At 41.5% G+C, this 15,614-nt stretch overlaps 1 protein-coding gene across 3 annotated transcripts in view; it reads left to right on the forward strand.

The window, feature by feature from the left end:
* The first annotated feature begins 12,517 nt into the window (after positions 1–12,517).
* Positions 12,518–15,614, forward strand: part of PRDM5 (PR/SET domain 5) — a 262,625-nt gene continuing 259,528 nt past the window's right edge. For all 3 annotated transcript variants that reach the window (XM_068975244.1, XM_068975245.1, XM_068975246.1), the window contains exon 1: positions 12,518–12,629. In XM_068975244.1, coding sequence (XP_068831345.1) covers positions 12,537–12,629 — 93 coding nt within the window. In that variant the 5' untranslated portion in view covers positions 12,518–12,536. The remainder of the gene's footprint in view (positions 12,630–15,614) is intronic.

A 15,614-nucleotide genomic window follows, 5' to 3' on the forward strand; every position in this document is an offset into this window, starting at 1 on the left:
TAATTGAATATTGGGTTCTAAAAGAATAGAGGGAGTTAAGGGTGGAAGGGTAGGATGGAATATTATGGTGGATAAGCCATTGATTTCTGGAAAAGGATTTGAGATATCCAGCTGAGTTCCCCTGATAGCTCAACTGGTAAAGAATCTGCCTGCAATGCAGGAGACCCCAGTTTGATCCCTGGGTCGCAAAGATCCCCTGGAGAAGGGATAGGCTACCCACTCCAGTATTCTTGGGCTTCTCTTGTGGCTCAGCTGGTAAAGAATCCATCTTTAACATGGGAGACTTGGGCTCAGTCCTTGGGTTGGGAAGATCTCCTGGAGAAGGGAAAGGCTACCCACTCCAGTATTCTGGCCTGGAGAATTCTATGGATTGTATAGTCCATGGGGTGGCAAAGAGTAATTTATGGGCTTCCCAGGTGGGTGGCTCAGTGGTAAAGAATCTGCCTGCCAATGCAGGAGACAAAGGAGACACAGGTTCAATACCTGGGTCAGGAAGATCCCTGGAGGAGGGCATGGCTATCCACTCCAGTATTCTTACTGGAAAAATCCCACGGACAGAGGAGCCTGATGGGCTACAGTCCATGGGATCACAAAGAGTCAGATGTGACTGACTGAATGACTGAACATGATAGAGATTTATTCAAGTTACTAGAGAAGTGTCAAGATAATATATAAAGAATATTAATCTAGCTGTACTATCTACCATGCATTCAAGCAAAAAAAAAAAACAAAAAACAGCCAGTGTATGAACGGTATAAAAATAATAGTTAGATGCTGAACTGTGAGGCTTTGAGGGTCTAAACTATGGAGAGCCTCCATGGTTTACATGGGAAGTGATGTGGGAAGAGGTAAGACAACAATAAAATGAATCTAAATCCAAGATATCTGGGGAATTTCCTGGTGGTCCAGTGGTTAGAACTCAGAGCTTCCACTGCAGGATCATGGGTTTGATCCCTGACTGGGGAACTAAGATCCCACTCAAAATGAGTAGCAAGGCCAAAAAAAATTAAATAAACCTAAGAAAGCTGGTAAACAGTGAGTTCATATTTCAAGCAGAGATGTTGGCAGAACTGTTTCTAAAGTAGGAAAATTGGAGTTGTTAAATATAATAAGGTTGTATCACTAAAGGTCTAAAACAAGCTTTGGCATGTGAAGCCAGTGAAGAAAATAATTAAAAATAATTAAGGCCAGTTTTTCTGTAGTTTTAAAATTATTTTAGTTATTCAATATTTATCTCTAGTTCTAGAACAAGTGTGAGGATCATATGATGCAACTAATTACTTTGCATGGATCTCTTTCTTAACATAGGCAAGAGTTGGAGCTTTTTCATATTTTACATTAGAGCTAATCACCATATGGAATATTATTGTGCTAAGAAATACTTATTCTTTGAAAAAAAATGATGTTGGTATGAATAAATATTTTTGAATGAATGAATAAAGCATTCTTTATTGGATGTTTTCTTTTAAATGAGTTTAAACTCCAAAGCTAGTTAAATTAGCAAGTTGTTTTTAGTAGAATTTTGTTATACTATAGGCTTTTAAAGTCTTCCTTTTGAAAGTTTCACAGCTACTATATAATCATAAGTATAGAAATATTTTACTTACCCTACAATCATTTTAAATTTCATGGGCCAAATTCTCCCCTCAGATGTACCTTTTAATAACTCCCACTGAAGCGGGTGGAAATTTAGTTAGACTATCTGAGGGCAAAATTTGGAAGCACATTTACAAAGATATCGACTTTTCCTGATTTATGTTTTATTGAGAAATTGGACATTTAAATTGGCTAGGATTATCTATAATAAAGTATTTGAACTTGATGCCATTTAGACATGTTGGGAAAAGAAGAAAAATAATGTTTTACTGCAGGTTGCTACTTTTCAGATTTTGAGTTTCATTTTCCATAAAAAAAGAAAAAAAAAACTGGAGAATTAAACACCTCCACATTTTCCCCTACTGAGCTTGCAAGTTAAAAAGCATTTCAACTGCATGACTTAAATATTTTTTATAGCATATGATCATACTGGGACTCCAGGAGACTGGCAGGAAAAGGGAAAGGAAACAGAGAGTGGAAGAGGGGAATATATGTGAAATATTGGACACAGGAATCTGAAATAAATGAGCCAAACAGTTTAAAGACTAACTCATATTATTTCATCTTTACATTCTCATTGTGTGAAAATGATTCCAAAAGTTTTGGAATCCAAAGATTCCAAATAGTTCGATTTCTTTGGTATTGACTTTAATTATCTTTTCTAAAAATCTTGGAGTAACATAGTATACCCAGAAAAATTTGAGTCCTATGTACTCAGAATTCTGCAAGGGATGGTGCTTATGGTTCATTGTTTACTCTGGGCATCAGACTTATGGCAAAGGATGGGTAAAGAACATTCAGTTCTGTGTTGATATTTAAATAATTTTGGAGAATTGTTTTTAGTACCTAATGAAAGGTCTGTTTAAGATGATAGGGCTCATTCTTTTAATGAGAACACTCTTCCGTTTAGTCCTCACACCAATATATCCTGGGCTATGTGTACAATTTACTACACATGCTAGATGTATTGGGTTCAAGTATTTGTTCCATGTCTTCCTGTTTCTCGTATATAAAGAATCAGCTCTGGCCACTTTAAGTCCTCTTCTGTGTCTATCATGTTTCATATATTCATTATAATTATTTGTTCCACTTAAAATGTCCCATCAACTTCTACCTTTAGGCATTTTGCAGCCAAGTCTCTTCTTTGCCCATGTACTTGCTCAAACACAGTGTGTTGCAGCTGAGTTGTTAGCAGCTGATGCTCAGAAGAGGCTTTCTTCTTTCCCGTAGGCTCTGCAGGGTGCTTGCTGTGTCCGTGCAGGACTACGGTGCTCTGTCTCTAACGTGACTTCGCTTCCCTTTCTACTAGTAAAATAAAGGCCACAGTGACAGAAATAATGTTGAAGCCTCCTTGTCAGGAAGATGTTGCTGCATGTGTGTTAAGTCACTCAGTCGTGTCTGACTCTTTGCAACCCTGTGGACTGTAGTCTGCCAGGCTCCTCTGTCCATGGGATTCTCCAGGCAAGAATACTGGAGTGGGTTGCCTTGCTCTCTTCCAGGGGATCTTCCCAATCCAGGGATGGAACCCGGGTCTCTTAGGTCTCCTGCACTGGCAGGCGGGTTCTTTACCATTAGTGCCACCTGGGAAACCCCAGAAAGGTGTTATTTCCCCCAAATTCACTGTCTCCAATTGGACAGAAGCAAGATCTCCATGGGACATCTCTTGTACCACATTAAATAGGCTCCTTTTCTCCTTGTCTCACCCTGAAGCAGTGTCTGTTACAGAGATATTTTCATGCACCCTTTAATTTTCAAAGTCTGATAACTTGGATTACACATTCCTTGTGCTTGGCACACTCCTTGGTTAGGAGTTCTAAAATACTTGTAGCAGGAATATATAATGATTTTATTTATTAATTTTTTAAATATAGATTTATTCATTTTAATTGGAGGATAATTACTTTACAATATTGTAGTGGTTTTGCCATACATTCACATGAATCAGCCATGGGTGTACATGTGTTCCCCATCCTGAACTCCCACCCTCCTCCCTCCCCACCCCATCCCACAGGGTCATCCCAGTGCACCAGCCCTGAGCACCCTGTCTCATGCATCGAATCTGTACTGGTGACTCGTTTTATATATGATAATATACATGTTTCAATGCCATTCTCCCAAATCATCCCACCCTCTCCCTCTCCCATAGAGTCCAAAAGACTGTTCTATACATCTGTGTCTCTTTTGCTGTCTCTCATATAGGGTTATCGTCACCTTCTTTCTAAATTCCATATATATGTGTTAGTATACTGTATTGGTGTTTTTCTTTCTGGCTTACTTCACTCTGTATAGTAGGCTCCAGTTTCATCCACCTCATTAGAACTGATTCAGATTCTTTTTAATGGCTAATATTCCATTGTGTATTTGTACCACAGCTTTCTTATCCATTCGTCTGCTGATGGACATCTAGGTTGCTTCCATGTCCTGGCTATTATAAACAGTCCTGTGATGAACATTGGGGTACACGTGTCTCTTTCAATTCTGGTTTCCTTGGTGTGCATGCCCAGCAGTGGGATTGCTGGGTCATATGGCAGTTCTGTCTCCATTTTGTAAGGGATCGCCACACTGTTCTCCATCGTGGCTGTACTAGTTTGCATTCCCACCAACAGTGTAAGAGGGTTCCCTTTTCTCCACACCCTCTCCAGCATTTATTGCTCATAGATTTTTGGATCACAGCCATTCTGACTGGCGTGAAATGCTACCTCATTGTGGTTTTGATTTGCATTTCTCTGATAATGAGTGATGTTGAGCATCTTTTCATGTGTTTGTTAGCTATCTGTATGTCTTCTTTGGAGAAATGTCTATTTAGTTCTTTGGCCCATGTTTTTATTGGGTCATTTATTTTTTTCTGGAATTGAGTTGTAGGAGTTGCTTGTATATTTTTGAGATTAATTCTTTGTCAGTTGCTTCGTTTGCTATTATTTTCTCCCATTCTGAAGGCTGTCTTTTCACCTTGCTTACAGTTTCCTTTGTTGTGCAAAAGCTTTTAAGTTTAATTAGGTTCCATTTGTTTATTTTTGCTTTTATTTCCAATACTCTGGGAGGTGGTATAATGATTTTAAAGATTTATTTTTTAAATGGATGACACATAACTTGAGTTAAAGATTGAAGAATTTATGAAGTTCTAAATAAATTGGGACTATAACCAAGAACTTCAAACTGACAAAATATATTTGACACAATTTAACTACTGGTGGGTTTATTTTTGTGTTTCCCAGGCGGTGTTAGTGGTAAAGAATCTGCCTGCCAATGCAGGAGACATGATTTTGATTCCTGGGTTGAGAAGATGACCTGGAGAAGGGCATGGCAACCCCTCACTCCAGTATTCTCTCCTGGAGAATCCCATGGATAGAGGAGCCTGGCTGGTTGCAGCCACAGGGTTGCAAAGAGTTGAAGCGACTTAGCACACATGTATGCAGACTTATTTTTTCCTCCTTTGAGAGACAAAAGGGATCCATGAGCTCAGGGAAGAAAAAGTTTTCTACAAGCTCTCATTAGGAAATTTTACAATACATCTTGTCTCTGTGGAAGCAGTATTGTCTTATAGACAGTGTTATACAGATATTAAAGACATCCTTCTTGCCCTGGAAGGTTGATTGAGTCTGCCATGTGCCACAGTAGAAGTTCATAGACTCACTTCTGTGTAATTATAGCAAAATCCAGATGGCTTGTTGAAAAACATTGAAGTATAGCTGTGAGGCTTAGTTCTGATCCATGATGATAATAACTGCCATTTATTTTGAGACTATTTTGTGCTTGGGTCTCTGCAAAGTAGGCATTGTCAGAATCATTGTTCAGACAAGGAAGTAGAGTTTTCCAGGGGCTATTAACATTTCCTATGGTCTCAAGTTAATATGTCTCAGATATGTGGTTCAAAACTCCATATTTCCTGATTCAAAAATTCTTGCTGTATCCCTGGCTCCTTGCCACTCCAGCGGAGAGACTGGAAGCTCTTATAACAGGAAGGGAGTTCCCCATGGTAGGAGCAATGGAGGGACAATCTTCTGGCAGTTCTGCCTGAAGAAAGAAGTTTCCAGAAGCTATTTTTGCAGATAGTCAATATAATTTAGCACAAACTCTGGCACAATCTGTGTGATTCTTTTAAAAAAAGTCTTTTTGCTTCCTTCGGGCCTAAGGTTTTTTGTGGCAAAATTTTGCAGAAACATTCAGAAATGATGAGGAGTCAGCATGATGCCAATTTTTTCTTCACAGCTGCATAGTGGCCTTTTACAAAGAAAAACTTACAATAACTGAATTCCTCAGGCAAAGAGAACAGCAGTGCAAAGACTGACTGGATTATAGCTCATGGAGGAAACATTTGACCCCATGGTATAATTGTTGTTTTTACTTTACTTATTTATTTTTGCTATCTTTTCTCTAGAGAATACACCTGTCACATAGCTAGAAGTCTTCCAATTTGGTTTTCTGTATGTTGACAAGTTTTTTATAACAAAGATTTTGAATTACCTTTAGGGCAAGCAGTATTAGTAACTTTCAGAAAAGAAACATTGTTTCTTATTTCAGTCACATCTACCATTTAAATATTATACTTCACAACTTAGATTTGGATGTAAAAGCTTAAGATCTACGGACCTATTTCAGCAACAGATTTTGTTGATGTGTTAGAAATAAATGACACTCATATTCCATTGCTAGTTACAAAGACTTTGAAATAGGTAAACCAATGTTGATGAACATTATTTTCTTCAGTTCACCCAAAATGCTAAGAAAAGTAATATATTCTTGATTCATATGTAAATTTAGTTACTATGGTACTTGGGTGCAGATGGAAACAACAGAGGAAGTTCTAAAATTAATGATCTTCAAACAATATTAATTTGCCATGACTGCATTAATACTCAGCATAACAGGATAGAGTTAGAAGCTTACCTCTGATGATGAAATACTTTGTGAAACTTCAATCTGCCAAATCTAAGCAGAGACAATGGGCAGAGGAGGAGGCCTTATGGAGACCCCAATTCAGAAAGGAATTAACATCATCAGTTGTATATGCTCCCCTTTTTACTGAGAGGTCACTAAGACATCAGGACTCAAATATGATCTTTATTTTAAATTAACATTTTATACAGAAAAAGTTGATTTTTGCCTCCATGCTAAAGAGTTAGTAAGTATTATAATAATAATTATTATGTTTCAGTTCAGTTCAGTCGCTCAGTCGTGTCCAACTCTTTGCGACCCCATGAATCGCAGCACGCCAGGCCTCCCTGTCCATCACCATCTCCCGGAGTTCACTCAGACTCACGTCCATTGAGTCCGTGAGGCCATCCAGCCATCTCATCCTCGGTCGTCCCCTTCTCCTCCTGCCCCCAATCCCTCCCAGTATCAGAGTCTTTTCCAATGAGTCAACTCTTCTCATGAGGTGGCCAAAGTACTGGAGCTTCAGCTTTAGCATCATTCCTTCCAAAGAAATCCCAGGGTTGATGTCCTTCAGAATGGACTGGTTGGATCTCCTTGCAGTCCAAGGGACTCTCAAGAGTCTTCTCCAACACCACAGTTCAAAAGCATCAATTCTTTGACGCTCAGCTTTCTTCACAGTCCAACTCTCACATCCATACATGACTACTGGAAAAACCATAGCCTTGACTAGACAGACCTTAGTCGGCAAAGTAATGTCTCTGCTTTTGAATATACTATCTAAGTTGGTCATCACTTTTCTTCCAAGGAGTAAGCGTCTTTTAATTTCATGGCTGCAGTCACCATCTGCAGTGATTTTGGAGCCCAAAAAATAGTCTGACACTGTTTCTACTGTGTCCCTATATCAGAGAGTTTATAGAAAATAATCACTTAAACTAAGTTCATCCTTACTCATTTGAATGGCATATTAAGGTGATCCACCTATTTTTAACAATGTTTCAGTAACAATTTTATTTTAGCAAGGGGAAAGGGAAACCAGTAGGACAAATTGAGTGGCTCTGACAAACGTAAGAGCATTGGTATTTCTTTTCAGTTAATTATTGATTCTTTTCAATCTTATTTCTGTGGATTAAAAATTTGTGGATGAGCTAGGCTGTGGTTATGAACTGGCTAATCCTCAAAATATCTGTCAGGTTCAGAGAAACATTTCATAAAAGCAGGGTCTTAGAGTCCTCTCTGATGAGAGATATCCCTTGGAGAATCATATAACTCTGTCTTTTCTTAGACACAGTCACTTGGATCGAATAGGAGCATCTGAGCACAGGGTAACTATTTACTTGACCTTGGCCAGATTTTCTGCTCAGATCTAGAGGAGGTGGAGGAGAATTGGAAAGGAGATATGAAAGAGAAGAGAAAGAGGGGGAGATCTGTTTGTTCTGGAGGTGCTTGTGTGTGTGTGTGCGCTCAGTGGCTCAGTTGGGTCTGATTCTTTGCCACCCTATGGACTTTGGCCAGCAGGTTTCTCTGTCCATGGGATTTTCCCCCCAAGAACACTGGAGTGGGTTGCCGTTTCCTCCTCCAGGGGGTCTTCCTGACACAGGGATTGAACCTGTGTCTCCTGCGATGCTGGCAGATTCTTTACCACTGAGCCATCTGGAAAGCCCAGGGGTGCTACTAAGCCTCACTAGAGAGTGAGTCAGACTGAATCAGCTGGAGATAAAATCAAGGACATTGGAATCAACCAGTTCTGAGTTTTGTTTTGTTTTGTTTTTTAACCTTCACCACTTCATGGGTGCATGAAATTGAGTAAGATCAATCACCTATCTCTTGTGTATAAAATGGGGCTAATACATTTTCTTTGCAGGGCTGTTATGTTAGGGCTGTTTTAGGGCTTTAAGATAATGAATAGGAAAAGCCTGGTCCAGTTTCTGGCATATAGTAGGAAATAATTATCCTTCTTGGTTTCACTTTCCTTTAGCTTCATGCTGCCTTTCCACAACTGCTCCATGAATAGCACCTATTTTTGGGGGTGGCTGAGATGACCACTGATTTGTCCTTTGGCTTTTCTTTTTACAACATCGCTCACTCTAGTCCCAACAACTTCTAGGTTCCTTCTAATCAAAGAATTTTATGATTCTTCTCCGGTACTGCATACAAATAAAAATTTTATGATTCTTCTCTGGTACTGCATACAAATCTTTGCTGTCATCATTCAAAAGCAAGAGATGAAAGAAAATTTAATGGGCAGACATTTTCAGGTTTCAGTGTCATCTTTTCATGGCACTCTTGTGACTATGGAATCAATGCTATGGAAAGGATGGTTTCAGAGCAGGAATCCAGCAACCAAACTCTAGATTTTAAAGATTTTTTTTCTTTTTGTTTTTGAGTCGCAAAAAATATATCTTTATTCTTTTCTGCTCAGGCAACTTGGTTTTATAGTCATTCACTACAATCCTTCTGACTCCAAGGAGACAAAAGATAAACAAACTTCAGTATTTTTTTCTATCAGGCTTTTAATCTATCACGAGAGTTGGTAATAGTAATTAATAACTGAGACACAATGAAAAGATTTTATAGTATGTGTGGTAAAATAATTAACTATTACAGAATTATAATTTAAGTCTCCCCCCTGTAGCAAAAGAACAAGGCTTGCACCTGTATACAAGTTTGAATTAAAAAACTAGAGCTTTATTTAGGCATACCAATGAAAAAAATGTCCTCCAAAAACAAATTTGAAAGTAAGGAAAAACTTATTTGGAGTCATTTCTCTGTGTCAAGATTGTGTAGTTTTTTTTATTTTTTTATTTTTTTAAGACTGGATTTACACTCTTGATATAAAGCAGACTTTTAATTTCCCGTTTTTCAAAGACAATATTGAAAGGTCATCTTCTAGCTTTAAAAGCTTAAAGAAATGACTCATTCTACCGCTACTGTCTTAAGGGCTTCAAAATCAAATTTCCGGTCAGTATTGTTCATTTTGATTTGGCAAATATGTATCCCTTTTTATGTGTTGTAAGATAGATTATTTTTAAGAGCTTTTGTTTCTGGTTTCTGTGTTTTACGTAGTGGATCTTCAGAAAAATCCAACAAACAGATAAAAAGAACACTCCATGCTTTAATGAAATATACTGTTTGTATTAGCTGTAACAAAATCTCTGATAGAGATTCATAGATGATCCAGAAAATTTCTCATTTTATTAATCTCAGATTTATCTTTACAAACTAATTTATTTTTTATTGTTTCCTAATTAGTAAAGATAGCTACTTTCGGAAAGATGAGCATTCTCAAGATGAAGACTTGGTTCCCCCAGAAACGCAGCAGCAATTAAACGGGAGCTATGCCAGGGTATGGGTCATCAGTGAATGAGGCTTACATCGGAGAACTTTGATACGAGGCTAAGTCCAGGAAACTTTTCTTTTTCTCTCTAGTGATCAGAAACCGTGGAAGCTTCTGTGCCCAAAGAGACACAGTAGAGCATCTGGCAGAGGAGCCGCGATAGCCTGAGGGTCAGGGCTGAAAGGCTGTGTATGACAGGGAGTGAGTGCCCCGGGGAACGTGCCAGGATACCTCTGGACTGTGGTCTGGTTCCCGCTGGTTTCAGTGGACCTGCTCTGGCTGAACGGACTCCTGGAAAACCTACTTAGTCCAGATTCTTTGAGGAACAAACAACAAATGGATTTTCAGCTCACCAATGACTAATTAGAAAATCTCGGATTATCCTCAGAATTAACTTTTCAAAAACTATTTATTTTATTTATTATTTAATTATTCGGCTGCACCTGGTCTTCACAGCAGCACCCATGGTATCTTTAGTTCCCCAACCAAGGATCGAGTCTGGGCCCCCTGCATTGGAAGCACAGAGTCTTACTTAGCCACTGGGCCACCAGGGAAGTCCCTCAGAGTTGACTTTTAATCAAGACATATTTAGTAACCAATATTACATGCTTCCAGGCCGTCTAATTTCAAATTTCCCCCAAACTTCCTTTATTTATTGATATGTGTGTACTCAGTTGTGTCTGACTCTGTGACTCTGTTGACTGTACCCTGCCAGGCTCCGCATTCCATGGAATTTCCCAGGCAAGAGTCCTGGAGTGGGTAGCCATTTCCTCCCCCAGGGGATCTTCTGAACCCAGGGACAGGGCTGAACCCCGCCCCTCAGTCTCCAGCATTGGCGGATTTTTTACTACTGTGCTATCTTGGAAGCCCAAGTTAATTCACATACCCCTATGAAAAGTTAGATATCGTCAATGGTAAGTCAAAGAGATCAGAACTCAGAGAATGATTAAGGCATTTGTTCTTCTCAGCCCTAGCCACCTACCCTTCGGTTTATTTTTTCTTCATAATTAATTCTTTAAAATTTCCAAATACCACTATTAACATGATTTTCTTAATCCTTTTTCAAAAACCTTTTTCTGAACTTTAATAAAATTCTCCTACTTAGGAAATTAGAACTGTTTATGTTCCAAAGTTTTCCTTAGCCTAGAAGACAGGAATCATTTCTACCTGTGTTGCTAAAAACATGACAACAGGCCCCAAATTGAGTTCCTTATACTAAATTCTCCATCAAAACTGAGACAATCCCAAATTTTGGCTTTCCTAGAAAATGGGAGCTTTGGCCAGCCAATAGGTAGGTGCTTGATCAGCATTAGTTTAGGTGATATGCCTAATAGACCCCAACCATCCCCTAAAAGAAAGATACCTTTCAATAGTCAATCCGTTTTTTGCCTGGTATGACTTTGTTGTTCCTAAGCCCTTCTGCTTATAGAAGCCTTTCATTTTGTATAGGTCCTCGGAGCTCCTTTCTTTCAGTCACAGTGGATGTTGTCTAACTCATGAATGGTTGAATAAAGCCAATAAGATTTTTAAATGTGTTCAGATGAATTTTTCTTAACAGTGTGCCTTTTAATTTTGTCAAAATTGTTATTATTTTATCGGTTTATAAGAAACAATATTTATTGAGAACATCAAATACTTTCCGAGAAAAGAACCCAGTGTGGAAAATGATCAAGAATATCCAGAGAAATGAGAAGAGAGATTCCAGTTCCTCCTGAAGAAACAAACATCCTTTTGAAATTCTGAATGCCACTGCAGTATCTACTAACTTTATTAAAAACACTGAAAGAAGACTTGTTAATTTACGGTCGAAATTCCAGATTCTATTGTTTGGTCACTCCCTTTTATCTCCCCCATCTCACATTTTGACTGAAAATCTGCAATTGGTCTGGTGATTTTCCAGGAGGAGAAGACGCGGGGATAGTTTATCTTTGGAAGTGTAAGAAATTCCCAGGGATTAGGACACCATAACAGAACTAATTTCTACTGGATTTAAATATTACTTCAATTGTTCACGACAAATTTCGAGTTAACTTGAAATGGATTACTTGCAGGCTGCGCATACCCTCTTGTCTCTGAACGTTAATCAACGTATTTATTAGTCCCCTAGGAGTTTAAGCCTCTGAAATAAGCATGAAGTAATCCAAAGATGCGGACCTCACAAGTAAAAGGGTTGAAACTGCCTAGAGCTCAGGGACTGCTCTCAGTAGTGAGGCAGTAAGTATGCCTTCGGTCTGAAACTTGTAAAGTTGTTTCGGAGGCTGGCCCCAGCTCTGTCAAGACCCATTTAGTTTTGCAGCTGAAGAGTGTAAAACCCCCTGAACTGGGAGCACTAGTTCAGAGTCGAACCCCAGAGGCCAGAGAAGGGCGGGCACGTCGCCCACCAGCCGGGCGCAGCGCGCGCGCGGGCGGCTCGGCTCCCCGGCCTCCGGGTTCAAGGCTCCGCGCCGCGCGCGGGTGCGGGCCGCTAACTTCGGGCCAATCAGCGCGCGGCGTCCGCCCGCGGCGTCCCCGCGCCCCCGCGCCCGCCGTGGCAGCCGCGGCCTCCGCCGCTCGCGGCCGAGCCGGACCCGGGACGAGGAGGGGCCGGGCCGCGGGGGATCCTGGAGTCGGCGGGAGGTGGGGATTCTGGGAGGGAGGCTCCACTTCCTCCTGCCCGCCGGCCTCTCCCCGCCGCCCCGGCACCCCAATTCCCCGGTGCCGGCGCTGAGGGCGGCGGCGGCGCGGCGGCAGCATGCTGGGCATGTACGTGCCGGACAGGTTCTCCCTGAAGTCCTCCCGCGTTCAGGACGGCATGGGGCTCTACACGGCCCGCCGCGTGAGGAAGGTGGGTGACCCGGCGGCGGCCCGCGCGCGCCCGCTCCCGCCGCGCCGCGCGCCCCTCAGCCGCGCCCGCGGGCTCCGCGCGCGTCGCCTCTCTGCGGGAGCCCCGCGGGGAGCCGGGCCGGCGGGGCGGCTTCCGAGCCCCAGTCCTCCCGAGCCGGCGGCGCCACGTAGGTGCGGCGGGGCGCGCTCCGCCGCCGGCCTCCCTGCGGCAAGATGTCTTTCCTCCGCTGCAGGAAGTGAGGCGGGATGCTGCCTCCTCCGCCTCGGCCCCGGCGGGGGGCTCTGTCCTGGCGCTGGCAGAGGCACGCGCGGGCGGCTGTCTCTCGGGCGCGCACGCAGCTCCGCCGCCTTTCTTGCTTCAGGATGTGGAAATGTGACCAGAGACGCCTCGCTTCCCCGGTGGGGATGGATGGGGGTGGGGGCGCTGCCCACAGCGCCGCGTTACCGCAGGCCTCAGCATCTCATTCTGGCATCCAGCAGTTCTTACCCTCTTTTCAAAATGTGTAATGTGAGTTCTGGGAGGTGCCGTCTAGATAATGTATGAATCTCGGCCCCTTTCTCTCAGTTTTTCTGGATTTTTCTCCCTCTCTCCTTCCAGAAGTTTAGAGACACGTGAGTAGGACCAGCACATGGCAGTTCGCGTCAGGGAATGGACTGGAAATGCTGGAGGTTGAAAGGAAACGCTTAGGAGGAGAGATTACGGGAAAATACCAAGACTTTGTATCTGCTGAGACTGTTAACAGCTGCCATTCCGGAGGATAGGTAATATCTGAAACCGAGGAGGCAGCGCTGAAGTGCGCAGGACAGTGAGAGCCAGCGTTTACTGAGTAGCTACTTGGTGCTAGGGCCCACACGTGCTGCTGTTATCTCTGTTGGTAGCTTCACTGGCGTAACACTCCTGCGAGAACAGTCAATCTGCGTGCAGGAGAGGAGAGAACAGAAGGACTTGGAGGTTAAATTTCCTTCTGAGTTAGTGAGTTAGGCTGCCACCCCTTGCTTCTTGGTCCAAAGCCCATGTTGTTTTCAGGTCTTTTTCTGCCATCTTCCCAGCACCCGTCACCCCGACTTTGTTCGGGGTGAGGTTTGGGCGAGAGCATGTTTGTTCTGTGAAGGTGGGCTAAAGGAGCTTCGCAAGATGCACCTGAGACACAGGGATGTCTTTCATTTGAGTATGAGTTTTCCCACCCCCTCACCTAAGGAGCAGGTGAAGGAAGGTGCTTCAGAAGGCCTTCATTGACAGCAGGGGCTGTAAGTAACACCCAGGGTAAAATTGGGAGTGATAAACCCCCTATTTTCTCTTTTAAATAGAGTGGGAGAATGCTCCAAGGTGAAAAGCAGGTGTCAGCCCTTTATCTGGATAGGTGTTTTTGCCAAAATGGTAAACTTCTGCTCTTTCACAGATTGAGATTCTATTTTTAATTTTCTCACAAGAAATGAAAATTCCCAAGTGGACTTTTTTTTAAGGTCTCAGGACTGAATGTAAGTACTTAAAAAGCATAGTTCTTAAACATTAGTTTAATGGTGGTGGTTTAGTTGCTAAGTCGTGTCCGACTCTTGCGACCCCATGGACTGTAGTCCACCAGGCTCCTCTCTTCATGGGATTTTCCAGGCAAGAATACTGGACTGGATTGCCATTTCTTTCTCCAGGGAATCTTCCCGACCCAGGCATCTAGTAATATACTAAAATTGTAGAAATATTAGAGTTATTAAATTATTCTTATTTTGCTTTACTAAGATTTCTAGAAAGAGCTGGCTGATATATGTTCTTTTGATATTTTTATTCCAAATTATTTTTCCAAGAATTAACTTATTTGGAAGTTTTAAATTATTTTGTGGTGTAGAGTGAACAGCTTCCAAAATTATACATTACAGCAGTACTTACAGATACTTATGTTTTCTTGGTTTATGTAACTTCAACATGTAAAACACATGGTTTCATCTAGGTCATAAGTAGAATTCTTAACCTGTATTTCAAGTGAATCTGCAGATGTTTGCAATAAGTTCAAATGATACACTGTTAGTGACAAAGTTTAGTTGTGATCACAAGATAGTCAGTCATAAGGTAATTGATCATGGGCAAGTTCATTGACGCCAAAAATGACCTTGTAGGTTTCAGCTCCTTGCCTTCCAAAAACAGGTCTAAAACTGAAGCTGAATGGCAGATTTTAGCTGTGCTGTAAAGCTAAAGCTGAATATCGGTGCATCCCTTACCTGTTTGCATATAGTTTTCTGATGCTTAAATACGTTTCAGGTTACCTTGTATTAGGTAGAACTCTGGAGTCAGATCTCAAAGGATCTGAGAAAAAAAATATTTTAGCAGCTATATTAAGGATCTTACTTAAAAGTCTGTTGTTCTTTATTCTGAACAAATTTTGGAATCTTATTTTAGGTTTTTAAGTTGGAAGTTATAGATGTTTTAGTACACTTTTATAACATGTATACTTGCATGTTATTATTGCCAAATTCAGACTTAAATTGAAGAAAGTAGGGAAAACCACTAGACCATTCAGGTATGACCTAAATCAGATCCCTTACGATTATACAGTGGAAGTGAGAAGTAGAATCAAGGGATTAGATCTGATAGAGTGCCTAAAGAACATATGGATGGAGGTTCGTGACATTGTACAGGAGACAGGAATCAAGACCATCCCCAAGAAAAATGCAAAAAAGCAAAATGGCTGTCTCAGGAGGCCTTACAAATAGCTGTGGAAAGGAGAGAAGCGAAAAACAAAGGATGAAAGGAAAGATATACCCATTTGATTGCATAAGGAAATAGCAACCCACTTCAGTATTCCTGCCTGGAGAATCCCAGGGATGGGGGATCCTGGTGGGCTGCCGTCTATGGGGTCACACAGAGTTGGACATGACTGAAGTGACTTAGCAGCAGGAGCATACCCATTTGAATGCAGAGTTCCAAAGAATAGCAAGGAGAGATAAGAAAGCCTTCCTCAGTGATCAGTGCAAAGAAATAGAGGAAAATAATAGA

Source organism: Capricornis sumatraensis, chromosome 7 (assembly GCF_032405125.1).
Source record: "Capricornis sumatraensis isolate serow.1 chromosome 7, serow.2, whole genome shotgun sequence".
In the NCBI taxonomy this organism is placed as follows: Eukaryota; Metazoa; Chordata; class Mammalia; order Artiodactyla; family Bovidae; genus Capricornis; species Capricornis sumatraensis.